Genomic DNA, 16436 nt, shown 5'->3' with positions numbered 1-16436 from the left:
CTGTTAGGTAGGGAGTTCCAGGATTTTCACCCAGCGACGATGAAGCAACAGCGATATATTTCCAAGTTGCAGGTGGTGTTGTTCCCATGTGCCTGCTGCCCTAGTCCTTCTAGGTGGTCGAGGTTGTCGAAGAAGCCTTGGTGAGTTGCTGCATTGCTTCCTGTAGATGGTACACACTGCAGCTACCATGCGCCAGTGGTGAATGGAGTGAATGTTTAAGGTGGTGGATGGGGTGCCAATCAAGCAGGCTGCTTTGTCCTGGATGGTGTTGAGCTTCTTGAGTCTGTCTAAAAAGTACACCATCTCTCGATTGGAACCATCGCCCAATCAGGAGCGTTTGGTTTGGTTACCATTGGGTGAGTCTTCTAACGAGCTGACTTTGTAAATTGACTTGGTAAAGGTATGCGCCGTACTGTGGGCACCCTGTACTACAACTGTTATCTAAGCAGTTGCAGATCTTTTAGGGACTCCACCATCTTTAGCGATTAGGACACACTTGTGTGTCAATTATCTTCCTCTGTCCAAGGAGTTTTCTCGAACAAACACACGAAACTTCCCATCACCACTCCGGATTTGTATCTTTGGAATGAAATAATCGTTCAGAACAAGCTCGTAGGGATTTGCTTCCAACGTCCGGAACTTGCACACAAAGTTAAGGGTGAAGCTCGCCTCTGGTACAACTACCTGTGAGATTTCCAGATAGAACTGACTCTTTAGGAAAGTCGGAGAATTGTCATTTACATCTAGAATATCCACATTAGTTCGGCAGGGATTGAGGGGCTTTTCATTCACATTCTTTTAATGCAATATGCAAGTGATGCTGTGCCCAAAAAGCAATTACTTCACAAACAACATTCCATTGTTTAAATTTACGTCCAAATGATGTTTTCCCGGACAATACTCAACCGGAAAAATGCGAGCTGAGAGTTATCATGCATCTAAACCCAAATCGACCGCAATATTCCCAACACAGGCACCCAGTTGCAGTTCTTCAGGAATTGAATAACGAATCTGTCCGTAAACCAAATTGCAGCAAAGGAACATAAACCATAACAGTTGTCAATTTAGTGACGCACTTATTTTAAAATATTCCATTTCCAACAAACAGCCTTTCAAATGTTTCGGAACGGTAGCCACCATTCAGTCTTCTTTCTTTCGTATTTCAGCTTGTAAAGCAACATTAAATGTCGACGCTCCAGTTCTTCGTGCACTCTGTGGACTCTGGTGATATGAATATATTCTTCCGAGGAGAGATCTTAGTGAGCAATAGTTCACATTGTTTTGGGTAGTCTCTGCACAGTTGCACAAACGGCTATCCTTCTTCTATTTATGTAGAAGGTGGTTGCAGAGTCTATATGAAGTTCTGATACAGATCGGAGTGATCCATATTTTACATGGCATGGTGAAGCCACGGGGTTCATAATCAGCTCCTGATTCTTGACCTCGCTGGTTTCCCACATCCTCCGGTGTGATTTCTGAGGTGTTGAACGTTTCAGCCGCTGACCAAAAGGGGTTCTTGTACTAAATGTGGCATCTCGAGACATTCTGGAGATCTTCATTAATAAGCAGCTCTGACTTTGCTAGGCCCCGATTGTATTCTCTGGTGATTGCTGTTTCTCTTCTGAGAGGTGATGGCAAGCTATGTAGGAGGATATGAAGCTGGACCTTCGGTGTTGGTATTAAAAGTCTCATAGCGATGTTCAGTTGCACGCCAACAAAATTTGTATGTTCACATCCTGCCCATTACAGAGTTCTGAAATTCCTTGGAATAAAGTTCATGTCTGAATTTTGTCCACCAGAAGAGCTACCTAGTTTAAAATCCCTGTACATTTTGAATGCTGAAATGATTATCTCTGCCATTTTCTGCAAGACATTCACAGAAAACCTAACAACATTGCACAGCTCGCCATTTAGTTTTGCAATGTATCGGCTAGTGCGTAATGGCAGAAGCGGGTTGTCATGATCTCCAGTCACATTTCAGCTTCTCATTGGTGAAAATATTAACTCTGAAATTTAACTAATGACGATACTCTGCATCTCTTAAAGTTACAGCGTCTTTGCAATCCTTTGTCCAAATTTATTGTTGTCTACTCAAAAATTCATGCAATCTTTTATTTTATTACTTTGGATCTTTCCTTTACTGTACTAAGCTGTTCTTCAAGAATAGACTTATAGTCAATCTTCTAAAGTCACCGTGAAAGAACACATGCAAACCGACATTTCTAAAATACACATTTTAATTCATTGTACGCGTATGAGTCAACCCAATTATTTCCGTTAGTGCTTCGCTGACTACATCTAAAATCATTTTACATCTTATGATTAGTATCATAGTTGTTCTGCGACGGTGAACAATTGGACCACTGTCTGCTGTTGATGACACCAATATTAGGGAATAGATGGCACCGTGGATTAGCATATTGTCTTTTAAGGCATTTGGACTAATCCAACCAAGATTGTTGGGATGAATGTCTTCTCTCTCTTCCGGATATAAGAGTTCTATGTGGAACAGTTACCAGTGGGCATAGTCCCGCTGCACAATGCTGCCTCTAATTTAGCACCCATTTGACATCCTCACTCAAAGGGACCAAGGCTGGTGTATTAATGTGAAATATCAAACTGAGTCTATCGACCAGGGATCTGAAGTTGAGTTTGAGGCACATATTGAAACAAACAAGAGGAGATTCACTGTGCATTTAAATTGTGCTATGCCTGACCTGAGACTGTTCCACAATGGCAATGCTTGAAATGGGAAACTGTTCAATTATCCAATGCCAACATCACTCTGTTCCTAACACACAAATTCTCCAATAAAGTTCAAATTAAATAGTATTATTTTTATTTATTCCAGAAGTCAAACAAAACATTAGGAGAAATATTTGTTTCAATTTCTGCCAACATCAAATATGAATCCAGTACTCCACTAAACATAGAGTAGAATCAGCAATGAACTAATACTTGCAAATCCACCCTTACCTATGCTTTTATGGCAGTTATGCATTTAGTCACGATTTTTCTCCGTTACTTCCTGACTTTTGATATGTAGTAGTGTGACAAAACATAGCTAGCTCGTGTGAGGGCACGTTCTTATGGTGTACATAAGCCACTTAAAGAATTCGAAAAAAATAACAGCGAATGAATACAAGCGCATCCTTATGGTCAACATAATATTAAGCTCAAAAAGCCTGTTGTCTGATAGATGATCCTTTTCTCACTACTGACATCAAACGTTTCTCCCTCTCTCTACAGTCTCTCGATAGACACTAAGTTAGGTGGCACAGTAAATAGTGTAGATGGGAGCAGAAAGTTGCAAAGGGACATTGATAGATTAAGTGGGCAAAACTGTGGCAGATGGAGTTCAATGTGGGAAAGTGTGAGTTCATCCACTTTGGATGTAAGAAAGATAAATCAGAGTATTTTCTAAATGGCGAGAAGCTAGGAACTGTGGATAAGCAGAGAGATTTAGGGGTCCAAGTACAGAAATCACTAAAAGCTAGTGGTCAGGTACAAACGATAATTTAAAAGGCTAATGGAATGTAGGCCTTTATCTCAAGAGGGTTGGAATACATAAGAACATAGGAACAGGAATAGGCTATTCAACCCGTCGAGCCTGTTCGGCCATTCACTGAGATCATGGCTGATCTGTATCCTAACCCCATCCACCCGCCTTGGCTCCATATCCCTTATTACCCTCGGCTCGCAAAAATCTATTGATCTCAGATTTAAAATTTGAAGTGTTTTCTAACTTCTCTCCTTAATCGCCTGGCTATGATTATAAGCTTATGTGCCCTTGTCCTAGACTCCTTCACGATTAAAACGTTTCTCTCCATCCATCTTATCAATTTCTTTCACAATCCTAAACATCTCAATCAAACCATCCCTTAACATTCGATAGTCCAGGGAATACAAGCCTAGTTTATGTAATCTCTCCTGATAATCTAACCCTTAGAGCCCTGGTAACATGCTGATGAACCTGCACTGCACTCTTTCCAAGGTCAATATGTCATTTCTAAGTTGCGATGCCCAAAACTGTACGCAGTTCTCCAGATGTGGTCTAACCAGGACGTTGTACTGCTGTAGCAAAACTTGCTCCCCTTTATATTCTAGCCCTTTGGTTATAAAGGCTAACATTCCATTAGCCTTGTTGATTATTTTTTGTACCTGACTACTACATTTTAATGATCCGTGTACATGGACCCCTAAATCCCTTTGTACCCCCCTGTTCCTAGCTTTTCATCATTTAAAACATGCACGGATCATCTTTCTGTTCCAAAATGGATGAGCTCATACATACCTGTGTTGAAATCCATCTGCCACAGTTTTGCCCACTCATTTAATCTATCAATGTATCTTTGTAATTTTATGTTCCCGTGTACACTACTTACTACGCCACCAATCGTTGTGCCATCGAAAAACCTGTCTCTCTATTGTGGTATCCATGTCATTAATAAATATAGTAAATAGTTGAGGTCCCAGCACAGACCTTTGTGGGTCACCACTAGTCAATTCCTTCCAATTCGAGTACATACCAAGTAACCCTACTCTCTGCCTTCTACCGCCAAACCAATCTCCTAACCAAATCAATACAAAGGGATGGAAGTTATCTCACAGCTGCACAGAGCCCTGTTTAGACCCCATCTGGAGTACTGCATGCAGTTCTGGGTAACGCACCTCAGGAAGGATATACTGGCCTTGGAGAGTGTGCAGCGTAGAATTACCAGGTTAAATAATGAGGACAGGTTGCATAGACCAGGCTTGCATTTCCCTATAGAAGGTTAAGGGCCAATTTAATGAACTGTTTAAGATGATTAAAGGTTTTGATAGGGTAGACAAAGAGAAACTATTTACACGTGTGGGTGAGTCCAGAATAAGGGGCATAACCTTAAAATTAGAGCTAGGCCGTTCAGGGGTGATATCAGCAAACATTTCTTCGCACAAAGGGTAGTAGAAATCTGGAACTCTCTCCCACAAAAAGCTATTGAGACTGGGTCAGTTGAAAATTTAAAAACTGAAATTGATATATTTTCGTTCAGCAAGCGTATTAAGGGCTACGAAACCAAGACGAGTAGATGGATTTAAGATACAGACCAGTCATGATCTAATTGAATAGTGATACAGGCTCGAGGGTGCTGAATGGCCTGCTCCTGTTCCTATGTTTCTATGTACATCACAACTTTTCTATCAGCCTTATCCATAGTACTGTGCCTATTTTAGTGCTCTCATTTTTTTTCTTGCTTCTCCTAAACTTCAAGAATATATCTACCACTCGTCCTTCTCCCCGAATTCAGGCCAATCTCACCGTCTCCTATTCTACCTCATTATCACGCAGAACCTCAAAAGTGTGGAATATCTTGATTCTTTCAGTCTCCTTGATGATGCAAAATACGATAAACCAATCTTGGTGTCTTTTAGCCAATATTTGACGGATCTCGTCTTTTCACCTATACTTTGCACATTGTTGCTATTCTGCACAATGGCCCATGACACACCACCTAGACGTAGCAATTTAAAACTTGAATGGTGCCTTGTTTAGGCATAAATATTAGGGACAGAAATAGCAAAACAAGTTCAGATGTGGGAATTTTACTCATACCTGCCGTTGCTCTGTCATCAACTAGACAAAGACAGAACCATGCGCTTCAATACTTTAGCGGATATCTTTACATCCAAATCAAACTCAAAAGTGTTTTTATTTTCAGAAGCACCTCACCTCGCTATTTAGAGCGTTCTTGCAGTTTGAATTCCGGATAATTTCTTCATTCTCTCTCGTGGCGTTATTCTTCGATGTAGATGAACTGTACATGTTAGGAAACATAGCGTCTGTCTTGGTCGTACCTGAAGTCGAACACGTCCCATAGCGGAAGCTTTGAGAAAGTGGATCGCCCCCAAATACATCCACATAGTTCGGAACTATTTCAAGATTTCTGCTGGCTTTTTGAATTTCGTTCAACGAATTTCGTGTTTCGAAGCAACAACACGTGTCCAGAGAGTCATTATGGGCACCAAACCGGTTTCTGTTTTTATGTACCTTAATGACGAGGATAATTAAAACCACGAGAAAAATAGATGAGGTTATCCCTAACGATATGACTAAATAAAGGCTAATGTCACCAAAGGACCCAGGCTCTTTAGAGAAATTGCTCACGTCAGAAAACATTTCTGTATCACCGTCTGTCAGTGATAAGATGATTGTCATTGTAGTTGAAAGCGGCGGTGAACCATTGTCTTTTGCTCCGATGACCAACCTTTGCTTCGTGCCATCTTTGCTCGTAATCCCACGGATTGTCCAGATTTCGCCTGTGTCCACTGAAATAGTAAAAAGTCCAGGGTCAGTAGTCTGGAGAATCTGGTAAGAGAGGCGAGCATTCTGGCCAGAGTCGGCATCAGTGGCCGACACCTTGGCAACTAGATAGCCTGGTTCTGCGAATCGAGATACTGTCTCTGTTACTGCAGATCCATACTCGGGCGTTGGATGCACGATCACCGGAGCATTGTCATTCTGATCAAGGATAATTACCTCCACTGAGACGTTGCTGGAGAGTGGTGGGACACCAGAGTCCTGGACCTGAACTTGGATCTGGAAGTTTTTGAGTATCTCGTAGTCATAAGATCTTTGAGAAAATATGACTCCCTTTTCTGATTGGATGTAGACGTAATTGAGCACTGACTCGCCCTGAACCTGAGTCGTCGTGATAGAATAGTTTAACCGCGAGTTCTGATTTAAATCTGGATCAAAAGCTGTCACTGAAAAGATAGACGTCCCAATAACATTGTTCTCCATCACGTAAGCTGTATATAAAGGCTGTGCAAAACGTGGAGCGTTGTCATTTATATCCGAAACCTCAACCAGGATGACTTTTTTGGATGTGAGAGGTGGAGACCCTGAATCACTGCAGAGGACAGTAACTTCGTACCTCGAGATATTTTCACGATCAAGTACCTGTTGTGTACGCAATGTTAAGTATTTCTTGGAGGATGAGTCCAATTGAAAAGAAAGGTTATTTGTAACTTGACATTCTACCAGCCCATTTTCTCCTGAATCTTTGTCTGTTGCACTGATTAGAGCCACCACCGTCCCGGGCACAGAGTGTTCTGGAATTGGACTGAACAGGGTAGAAACCGTCACCTCAGGGGCGTTATCATTTATATCCTCAATCTGAACTAACACGTGACAATAAGCAGGAATTGCATAAGGTCCTTTGTCCATTGCTTGTATATTTATCTCAAAGACACTGTTCTCTTCATAGTTTAAATTTTCCTTGACTCTGATTTCACCAGTTTTGGAATCCAAGGCAAACAGCTCACGGACTCTAACAGAGGTATGACTACTGAAAGAGTACACAATCTCTCCGTTAGAACTATCATCCAAATCAGTGGCATTTAGCTTGATCACCAATGTTGTTTTAGGTATATTTTCCAACAGACTTACCCTATAAACTGGCTGAGGGAACAAAGGTGTGTTGTCGTTGGCATCTTGTACTCTGATTATTATCTGAGCAGTACCAGACCGCTCAGGGACCCCGCCGTCTTTGGCAATTAGCACTAATCTGTGACTAGATGTCTTTTCTCTATCCAGGGGCTTTTCCAAAACTAACACTGGCATGTCTTCATTCCCATTTCGGCTCTCAACATTTAAAGCGAAGTATTCGTTTGCAACGAGCTGGTACGATTGCAGTGAGTTGGTTCCTACGTCTGGGTCGTGCGCGCACTCAAGGGGATAGCGTCTTCCCGGTGCGGCCATCTCTGAGATTTCGAGGTGGAACAGATTTTTTGGAAAAGTAGGAGCATTGTCATTCACATCCAGAATCTCCACTTCAATATCGTACAGGCTGAAAGGATTTTCGATCACTGTTTCTAAGGATAACACACACGTCGCGCTCGGCCCACAGAGCTGCTCCCTGTCAATCTTTTCCTTTACAAATAAATTACCATTGTTCAAATTCACGTCGAAATACTGCCTTGAGGGACCAGGCACAACCCGAAAACTGCGAGCTGAGAGTTCCTTCACGTCTAAACCCAAATCCTCAGCGATATTCCCAACAAAAGCACCTAGCTGCAGCTCTTCAGGAATTGAATAGCGAATCTGTCCAGAAATTAGATCCCAGAAGGAGAACACGCAGTACAACAGAGACCATTTTAACAGCCAGTGTCGTTTATAATATCTCATTTCCAGCACAAAGCATCCCAATTGTTTCAGCGCGACAGCTTGGTTCGATAGTGCAAGTAGCAGATTACACAAAAATACCCGTGGGTTTAAAAATCTTACGATTACTTCTGACGGACCTTCTTATTTCTGAGAAAATCACCATTGGATGCGAATGCAAAACCGCTTACAAAGATGCGCGGCGCGAGGTTTAACACTGAACTGTGGCTGATCTGCGCAATGGTGGATGGGAAGGGAAGGGGCATTCAGGATCTCCAGTCACATTGCAGCTTCTGATTGGTGATGGAAACATAAACACATGCAACCAATCAGGCTTCTGAGCATTTCTTAAAGCTGAAATGCCTTCGAAAAAAATCACTAAGTTAATTTCACATTTATGGTTGTGCAACAAAAATGCAACCAACGAATGTTTTCAAAATTTGCGTAGTTTATAGTTCTCTGCTTATCTATTATTTGATAACATCATTATAGTAGCATAATAAGTACAGCACTGGAGGGGGCCAATCAGCCCATCGTGCCTGTGACGGGTCTTTGAAAGAGCTATCCAATTTGTCCCGTTCCCCTGCTCTTTCCCCATAGCCCTGTAAATTTTTCCCCTTCGAGTATTTATTCAATTCCCTTTTGAAAATTACTAGTGAATCTGCTTTCATCACCCTTTCAGGCAGTGCATTCCAGATCATTACAACTGGCTGCGTAAATAAAATGTTTCCTCATGTCGCCTATCTATGAGTATATAGCTTACATCATTAGGATAAGATATCCAGAAAATCCTGAAAAGCACTTGTTTTCGTGCTTCATGGGCGAGGAGTTATGCACTATCCTTTGTAAGTTCGGTGTAGGAAACCGTAAACAACGTTTGCACTGAACCGGTTTGTAATTTCGCTGCCCGAACTCACGGAATAAATCTCCCTCCCCCCATGAATATTGAGTTAAAACCTTAAATGTGCTGCTGAAAACTAGAATGAGACACATCGGCTCTAATTTAATCTTCTTGTTGGTAACCCCATTCCACTCGATGTAATCGTAATATTAACGTCTACTGATTGAAACCGATATCAAACTTCTTGCATAATTAAAATATTAAGCAATGTTATTGTTATGACGATCTCCCATTACCAAATAAGAATGATTAGATGGAACAGCAATGGTAAGGAATTGGCTCAACCAATTCTTACATAACCGTTATAAAACACTGTAGAAGCGAGTGTGGGATGTTGTCTTATGAGATATAGATGCTATTAACTATACCAATAATTTATACCATACGTAGATTGCGCATTTTCTTTGGAGAATGTACTATTGGTATCCAGCTTAATCGTTAAGCAATGAGTGAATGCAACCTGGGGTTCTACAACATAAAGGAGTGGCCCCTGAAATAATTCTGGAAATAAAGCAACAACACAAACTCAGAATTCTGACTATTGGGTATCTCCCCCATCTCCCAATTTTCATGTATGGTAATCCAAATAGAACTCATGAAGATTCTTTTTAGAATCGCCTCACCTCGCTATTTAAAGCGTTCGTATAATCTGCAGGACGTGACATCAGCGGGTTTGCTTCTTTCCCAACAGACTCATCGCTGACGTTATTCTTGCGTTCAGATGAACTGCGCACGTTGGGAAACAAGAAATCTCTCTTGGTCGAATCTGAAGCGGAGTACGTATCATAGCGGAATCTTTGAGAAAGTGGATCGCCCCCAAACACTTCAACATAGTTCGGAGCTAGTTGAAGATTTCTGCTTGCATTTTGAATTCCATTCAACGAACTCATTGATTCAAAGCAGCAGCACGTGTCCAGAGAATAATTGGGGTCACCGAAACCATTTCTGTTTTTGTAGACCCTAAAAGCGAGAATAATTAAAACCACAAAAAATATGGAGGAGATTACCCCTAGAGATATGACTAAGTAGAGGCTTGTATCGGAAGCGAGCAGTGGATTTTCAGCCAGACCACTAATGTCAGAGAGCATTTCTGTATCACCGTCTACTACTGATAAGACAATAGTTAATGTAGCTGAGAGGGGTGGTGTTCCATTGTCTTTTACCCCGATGACCAACCTTTGGTTACTGAGATCCTTGTCCAGAATAACACGGATTGTCCAGATTTCACCCGTGTCGGATGAAATAGTAAAAAGACCAGGGTCAGTAGCCTGCAGAATCTGGTAAGAGAGGCGAGCATTCTGTCCAGAGTCTGCATCAATCCCAGACACCTTGGTGACTAGATAGCCTGGTTCTGCGAAGCGGGACACAGTCTCTAATGTTGTCAATCCATACTCAGGTAATGGATGCACGATCACTGGGGCGTTGTCATTCTGATCAAGGATAATAATATCCACCGAAACATTGCTGGTGAGTGACGGGACTCCGGAGTCCTGTGCCTGAACTTGTACCTGAAATTGTTTTAATTGCTCGTAGTCAAATGACCTTTGGGAGCATAGGGCACCACTGTCTGAATTAATATGGACGTAAGTGTACACTGACTCGCCCAGAACCTGATTCTCTAGGATAGAGTATGTCAGTCGAGCGTTCTGATTTAAATCACGATCAGAAGCAGTGACGGAGAATATAGAAACCCCAATAACGTTGTTCTCCATCACGTACGCTGTATATAAAGGCTGGGCAAACTGCGGTGCATTGTCGTTTATATCCGAAAGCTCCACCCGAATGATTTTGCTGGAGGTGAGAGGTGGTCTTCCCGAGTCACTGCATGTGATAGTAACCTCGTATTTAGAGGTTGTTTCACGATCAAGTAGCTGCTTAGTGAGTAATCTCGCGTACTTCTTTGATGATGAATCAAGCCTGAAGGGGAGGCTATTTGCGAGTTGACATTGCACTTGTCCATTTTCTCCAGAATCTTTGTCTGCTACGCTGATTAGAGCAACGACAGCCCCAGGCGGAGCGTCTTCACCAACCGGACTGAATAAAGTATTTAGTGTCACCTCAGGTGGATGGTTATTCACATCAATGATGTTCAACACCACATCACAGTATACGGGTATTGCGGAAGAGCCCTTGTCCTTGGCCTGCACATTAATCTCAAAAACACTATGCTCCCCATAGTCCAAACCCCCATTTACTCTGATTTTGCCAGTTTTAGAATCTATACTAAACAGTTCACGGACTCTAATCGAAGTATGGCTGCTGAAAGAATACACTATCTCTGCATTGGACCCTTCATCTAAGTCTGTGGCATTTAGATTAATTACCAAGGTCCCTTTCGGTACATTTTCCAACAAGTTAACTTTATAAACTGACTGCGGGAAAACAGGTAGGTTGTCGTTTGCATCCTCAACGATTACCAGTATTTGAGCAGTGACAGATCTTTCAGGGTCTCCGCCATCCTTGGCAATTAGCAGTAATCTGTGACTCGATAGCTTTTCTCTGTCCAGTGGCCTTTCCAGCACGAGCACTGGTAATTTTCCATCTCCACTGCGCGACTGAACATTTAGAGTGAAATATTCATTTGCGACCAGCTGGTAGGTTTGTACCGAGTTCGTTCCAACATCTGGATCGTGTGCGGACTCGAGGGGGAAGCGCGCACCCGGGGCCGCAAGCTCTGAGATTTCAAGGCGGAACTGACCTTTTGGAAAACTGGGAGCGTTGTCATTTACATCCAGAATCTCCACTTCGAAATCGTGTAGATTGACAGGATTCTCGAGCACAGTCTCGACAGATAGCGTGCACGCGAGGCTGGGCCCACAGAGTTGTTCCCTGTCAATCTTTTCCTTTACAAATAAAATCCCATTGTCTAATTTTACGTCCAAATACTGCTTCCTGGAACGGCCCACGACCCGAAAGCGGCGAGCTGAGAGCTGTTTCACATCTAATCCTAAATCGGCTGCTATATTCCCAACAAAGGCACCCACTTGTAATTCTTCAGGAATCGAATATCGAATCTGTCCATAAACTAGATTCCAGAACAGAAGCATAAAGTACAACTGTCGCCATTTCAACAACCAATATATTGTGTAATATTGCATTTCCAGCACAAAACATTCGCACGGTTTCAGCACGACACAAAGCCGTTCGACAATCCTTTCGAATGGAGTTAAAAACTGTATGATTTTTCAACCAAATAAAGAGGTACATGCTACAAAATACCTGTACGCTTTAAAATGCGTTGAGAGTGCTGAAAGAAAATCTTCATATTTTGTTCAAAATTCCCAATGGATGCGTTTAGACGACGTTATTAATCCTAAGGCAGTTCCTTCAGTTCGCAGTGCTGATTGTCTGTAATGGTGGCTGGGAAGGAAAGGGGGCAGTGAAGATCTCCAGACATGATTCAGCTTTTCATTGGTGAATGGAGTCATGCCCTAATTCAACCAATTACGTTGCGGAACATTTCTTAAAGCTGTAATGCCCTTGTACGTCTATGCGTAAAAGTGGCATTTATAGTTGTGCAATGAAAAATATAAGTGACCAGTTTTTTTTTACTATTTTGTAGATTTTCTTTCTTTTTCTATAATGTTCTTCAACAACAGCTTTACACTCGATGCAACAGCTAACTGGGACCTCCGAAATAGAAGTTCCTCCAAGGATACCGTGTTGCTGAGTCTCTATTGTGATTGAGCCAAACCCATTCATCTTCTTCTGCATTTCTGTATTACATGCATATAATTCACTTGCAATTTATGTAATTCACTTTCCGTATTGTTATTGATAGTTTTCACTTTTTTTCTAAACGCAATGTAGAACAAATATGCATTGATTATAATAGTGGTTATTATTTCGGCGAGAAATATTTTGTGATAAGTGATTATTATCACGTTTTCCAATTCACATGCGAATCCAACATTATGTTATGGGGGATTTGGCGAGGGTAATGCCATTGAATGTCACGGGGAGGTGGTTAGACTCTCTCTTGTTGGAGGTGGTCATTAGCTGGTAATTGTTTGGTGCAAATGTTACTTGCCACTTATCAGCTCAAGCCTGGATGTTGTCGAGGTCTTGATGCATGCGGGCTCGGACTGCTTCATTATCTGAAGGGTTGCGAATGGAACTGAACACTGTGCAATCATCAGCTAACATCCCAATTTCTGACCTTATGGTGGAGGGAAGGTCATTGATGAAGCAGCTGAAGATGGTTGGGCCTAGGACACTGCCCTGAGGAACTCCTGCAGCAATGTCCTGGGGCTGAGAAGATTAACCTCCAACAACCACTACCATCTTCCTTTGTGCTAGGTATGACTCCAGCCACTGGAGAGTTTTCCCCCTGATTCCCATTGACTTCAATTTTACCAGGGCTCCTTGGTGCCACACTAGGTCAAATTGATGTCAAGGGCAGTCACTCTCGCCTCACCTGGAAAGTGCCCTCTTTCGGTTGTAATGTTAAACTGAGTCTATGTCACCCTTCTCAGGTGTACATAGAGATCCCATGAGACTATTCAAGAAGAACAAGGAAGTTGTCTCGGCCAACATTTATCCATCAACCAATATCATTACAACAGGTTATCTGATCATTTATCTCATTGCTGTTTGTGGGACCTTGCTGTGCACAAATTGGCTGCTGCCTTTCCCTACATTACACGAGTGCCAATACTCCATTGGTTGGGTAGCGCTTTGCGACGCCCTGAGGTTCGTTAAAGACGCTATATAATTGAAAGTTCTTTCTTTAGTTCACATGCAGGTAGACACCATTATATGCATCTATGCCCACTATGCAGATTGCGTCTACTGCGACAATACTCCTGCCTCGGTAGTATTGGCCTGAGTGCAATCTCACCATCCTACTAGCCTATCTCAAAATAGGCGCGTTCCATCTTCTAAGTTGTATTGGGTGAGAAGATGCGACGTCTTCGTGATTGTTCTGTTCCTGATCTGGCTAATTCTCCCACCCACAAAACCCACGGTGTGAAAGATTGTTGGGCAAAGATCCTCTTACTGTTCACTCGTGTTTCGAACTTTAGCTCACCCCTAGTTAACCTTAGAACTCCAAAACAGTATCCAACAGTTCACTGGTCCCCGTAACTGATGGGAACTAATGGAATACTTGTTTTAAGTCATTGAATTAATTCCCTGTTTTTTTGTTTTAATAACAGTTTGGGTGGGTCACTCCCTGGCTTGAGTTTTAGTGGTGTCTTCCTGCAAGGAGATACATCTGATAATGTTTACCTGTGGGTTTAAACTTATAAATCTCACAGTCCACAAGCCCGTGTAAAGCAAATTCTTTAATTGTACACCTAATTTGTAGAGACAACTGAGCGGACATCCCCTGATGGGTCTGGCCTAGGTAAGTCTACCCCCACTGGCGCAATGTTTCAAAATCACTGGGAAAGGTTCAGCTGACTGCTTTCATATGTTTTGAGTTTTAGCTCACACTTGCTTAACCTTTCAGGGCCAACTTGCAGTGTCTACTGGACCACTGGGATATCGACTATGTCCATTGAGCAGCGTCCGTTACCTTGTATTTTTGGCCACGATTGTACAGTTTTAATTTTTTTTAGTCCCTTCTGATTTGTTAAAATAGTTTACGTCGACCAACTCCTGACTGAATTAATAGTGGAGTCTTCCCTATAAGCTGCAAAATCTGTTAAAACTATCTCAGTGGGATTCGATGCTTCCAATTCCAGAACTCGTGAGTCTATTTCGAAACATTACTTTTTCATCATGTGTACATAGAAGTTTACAACATGGAAACAGGCCCTTCGGCCCAACATGTCCATGTCGCCCAGTTTATACCACTAAGCTAGTCCCAATTGCCTGCACTTGGCCCATATCCCTCTATACACATCTTACCCATGTAACTGTCCAAATGCTTTTTAAAAGACAAAATTGTACCCGCCTCTACTACTGCCTCTGGCAGCTCGTTCCAGACACTCACCACCCTTTGAGTGAAAAAATTGCCCCTCTGGACCCTTTTGTATCTCTCCCCTCTCACCTTAAATCTATGCCCCCTCGTTATAGACTCCCCTACCTTTGGGAAAAGATTTTGACTATCTACCTTATCTATGCCCCTCATTATTTTACAAGTTTATTATGTTCTACTTCATATGAATTATTTTATCTAATCCTTGCCCGAACTGCTAGTTGGAAAACATATATTTTGAATCTAAGATAACATGCAACAAAAAATACTATCTAGTGTACTCTTTCCAGAGAATATAAAGAATGAATCCTATGATGGATTCTACCCAGAATTTAATCTCCTGTGGGAATGCCTTGCATAAATACTCCATGAATTCCCACGGTTATCAGGCTGAGCTCCATACTATGTATCCATATGGACTTGTTCATTATTCAGTTCTGGCCTATTGTCTCCACAGACAACATCACTCGCGCACCAGCGACATAATGCCTTATTCATCATAGAATCATAGAAACATAGAAAATAGAAGCAGGAGTAGGCCATTCGGCCCTTCCAGCCTGCTCCGCCATTCAATATGATCATGGCTGATCCTCCATCTCAATACCATATTCTCGCTCTCTCCCCATCATTTCATCATTTCAGTCTACAGCTATTGCAGTATATCTCCAAAGGCATTACTAGCCAATAATATATCCAATTCCTCTTGGAAGGGCTTAATTGATTCAACCTAAACTGCTTCTGCTCAGAATCTGTTCAATCTGTTGATTATCTTAGTTGAGGATTGTTAATTTTAACCATGCTCTCTCTCGTTTAGTGCCAATATTCTGGACTGCCTGCGTCGATATCATTTCTATCTCTCAGCATTTTAAAGGGTTCACTGTTATGAAAAGTGACTTGAGAAGTTAGCAATTTTTCACTAGAGCTGAGAAATTTAAGAGGTGATCTGATATAGGTCACAACATTTTGAAGAGTTATGACAAGTTGAATTGTGAAAGATTGTTTACACAGTTGAGGCGACTAGCATAGATGCATTTAAGGGAAAGCTGGATAAGACACGAGGGAGAAAGGAATAGAAGGATTTGCAGATAGGTTTAGATGAAGTAGAGAGGGAGGAGGCTCGTGTGGAGCATAAACACCGGCATGGACCTGTTGGGCAGAATGGCCGGTTTCTCTGCTGTACGTTCTATGTAATTCTATCGTTGGCACAAGTTTTAAGACAATTATAAAACTAAAAGGAATGGTTTGAATAAAAATTCTACAAAAAGGGTGGCTAGAATTTGGAATGTGGAGCTTTGTCATACATACGTATAACAATAGAAAACATTTGACAAAGTTCCACAGATAAGAACACCGTGTGATTGATGCCTGTCGCAATGTATTGATAGAATTGTTGAACGCACTGCAACTAGCTTGCGAAAATGAAAGTTTATGAGGGAAAGTGCATTAATAATTATAATCATGTCACTCTA

The 16436-nt window shown here is 41.8% G+C and overlaps 2 protein-coding genes across 3 annotated transcripts in view; both read right to left on the bottom strand.

Annotated features, from left to right (window-relative positions):
• LOC137332308 (protocadherin-10-like) overlaps window positions 1-16436 on the bottom strand; it is a 245812-nt gene that overhangs the window by 187918 nt on the left and 41458 nt on the right. Inside the window, exon 1 of one of the 2 annotated variants that reach the window (XM_067996022.1) lies at window positions 9668-12142. The exons of the other annotated variant lie outside the window; for it this stretch is intronic. Within the exon in view, the coding sequence (XP_067852123.1) occupies window positions 9668-12142 (2475 nt within the window). Of the gene's footprint in view, window positions 1-9667; window positions 12143-16436 lie in introns of those variants that run through there. 2 annotated transcript variants of the gene reach the window in all.
• LOC137332619 (protocadherin-10-like) lies at window positions 508-8167 on the bottom strand. The gene is made up of 2 exons (XM_067996577.1): window positions 5711-8167; window positions 508-711 (listed from the first exon to the last, which is right to left on the bottom strand). Exons 1-2 carry the CDS (start codon window positions 8165-8167, stop codon window positions 508-510), a joined length of 2661 nt encoding a protein of 886 aa, XP_067852678.1.

The sequence above is a fragment of the Heptranchias perlo genome, chromosome 14, assembly GCF_035084215.1.
Source record: "Heptranchias perlo isolate sHepPer1 chromosome 14, sHepPer1.hap1, whole genome shotgun sequence".
In the NCBI taxonomy this organism is placed as follows: domain Eukaryota; kingdom Metazoa; phylum Chordata; class Chondrichthyes; order Hexanchiformes; family Hexanchidae; genus Heptranchias; species Heptranchias perlo.
Note: the sequence above shows the minus strand (reverse complement) of the source record. Positions and strands in the feature narration are given on the sequence as shown.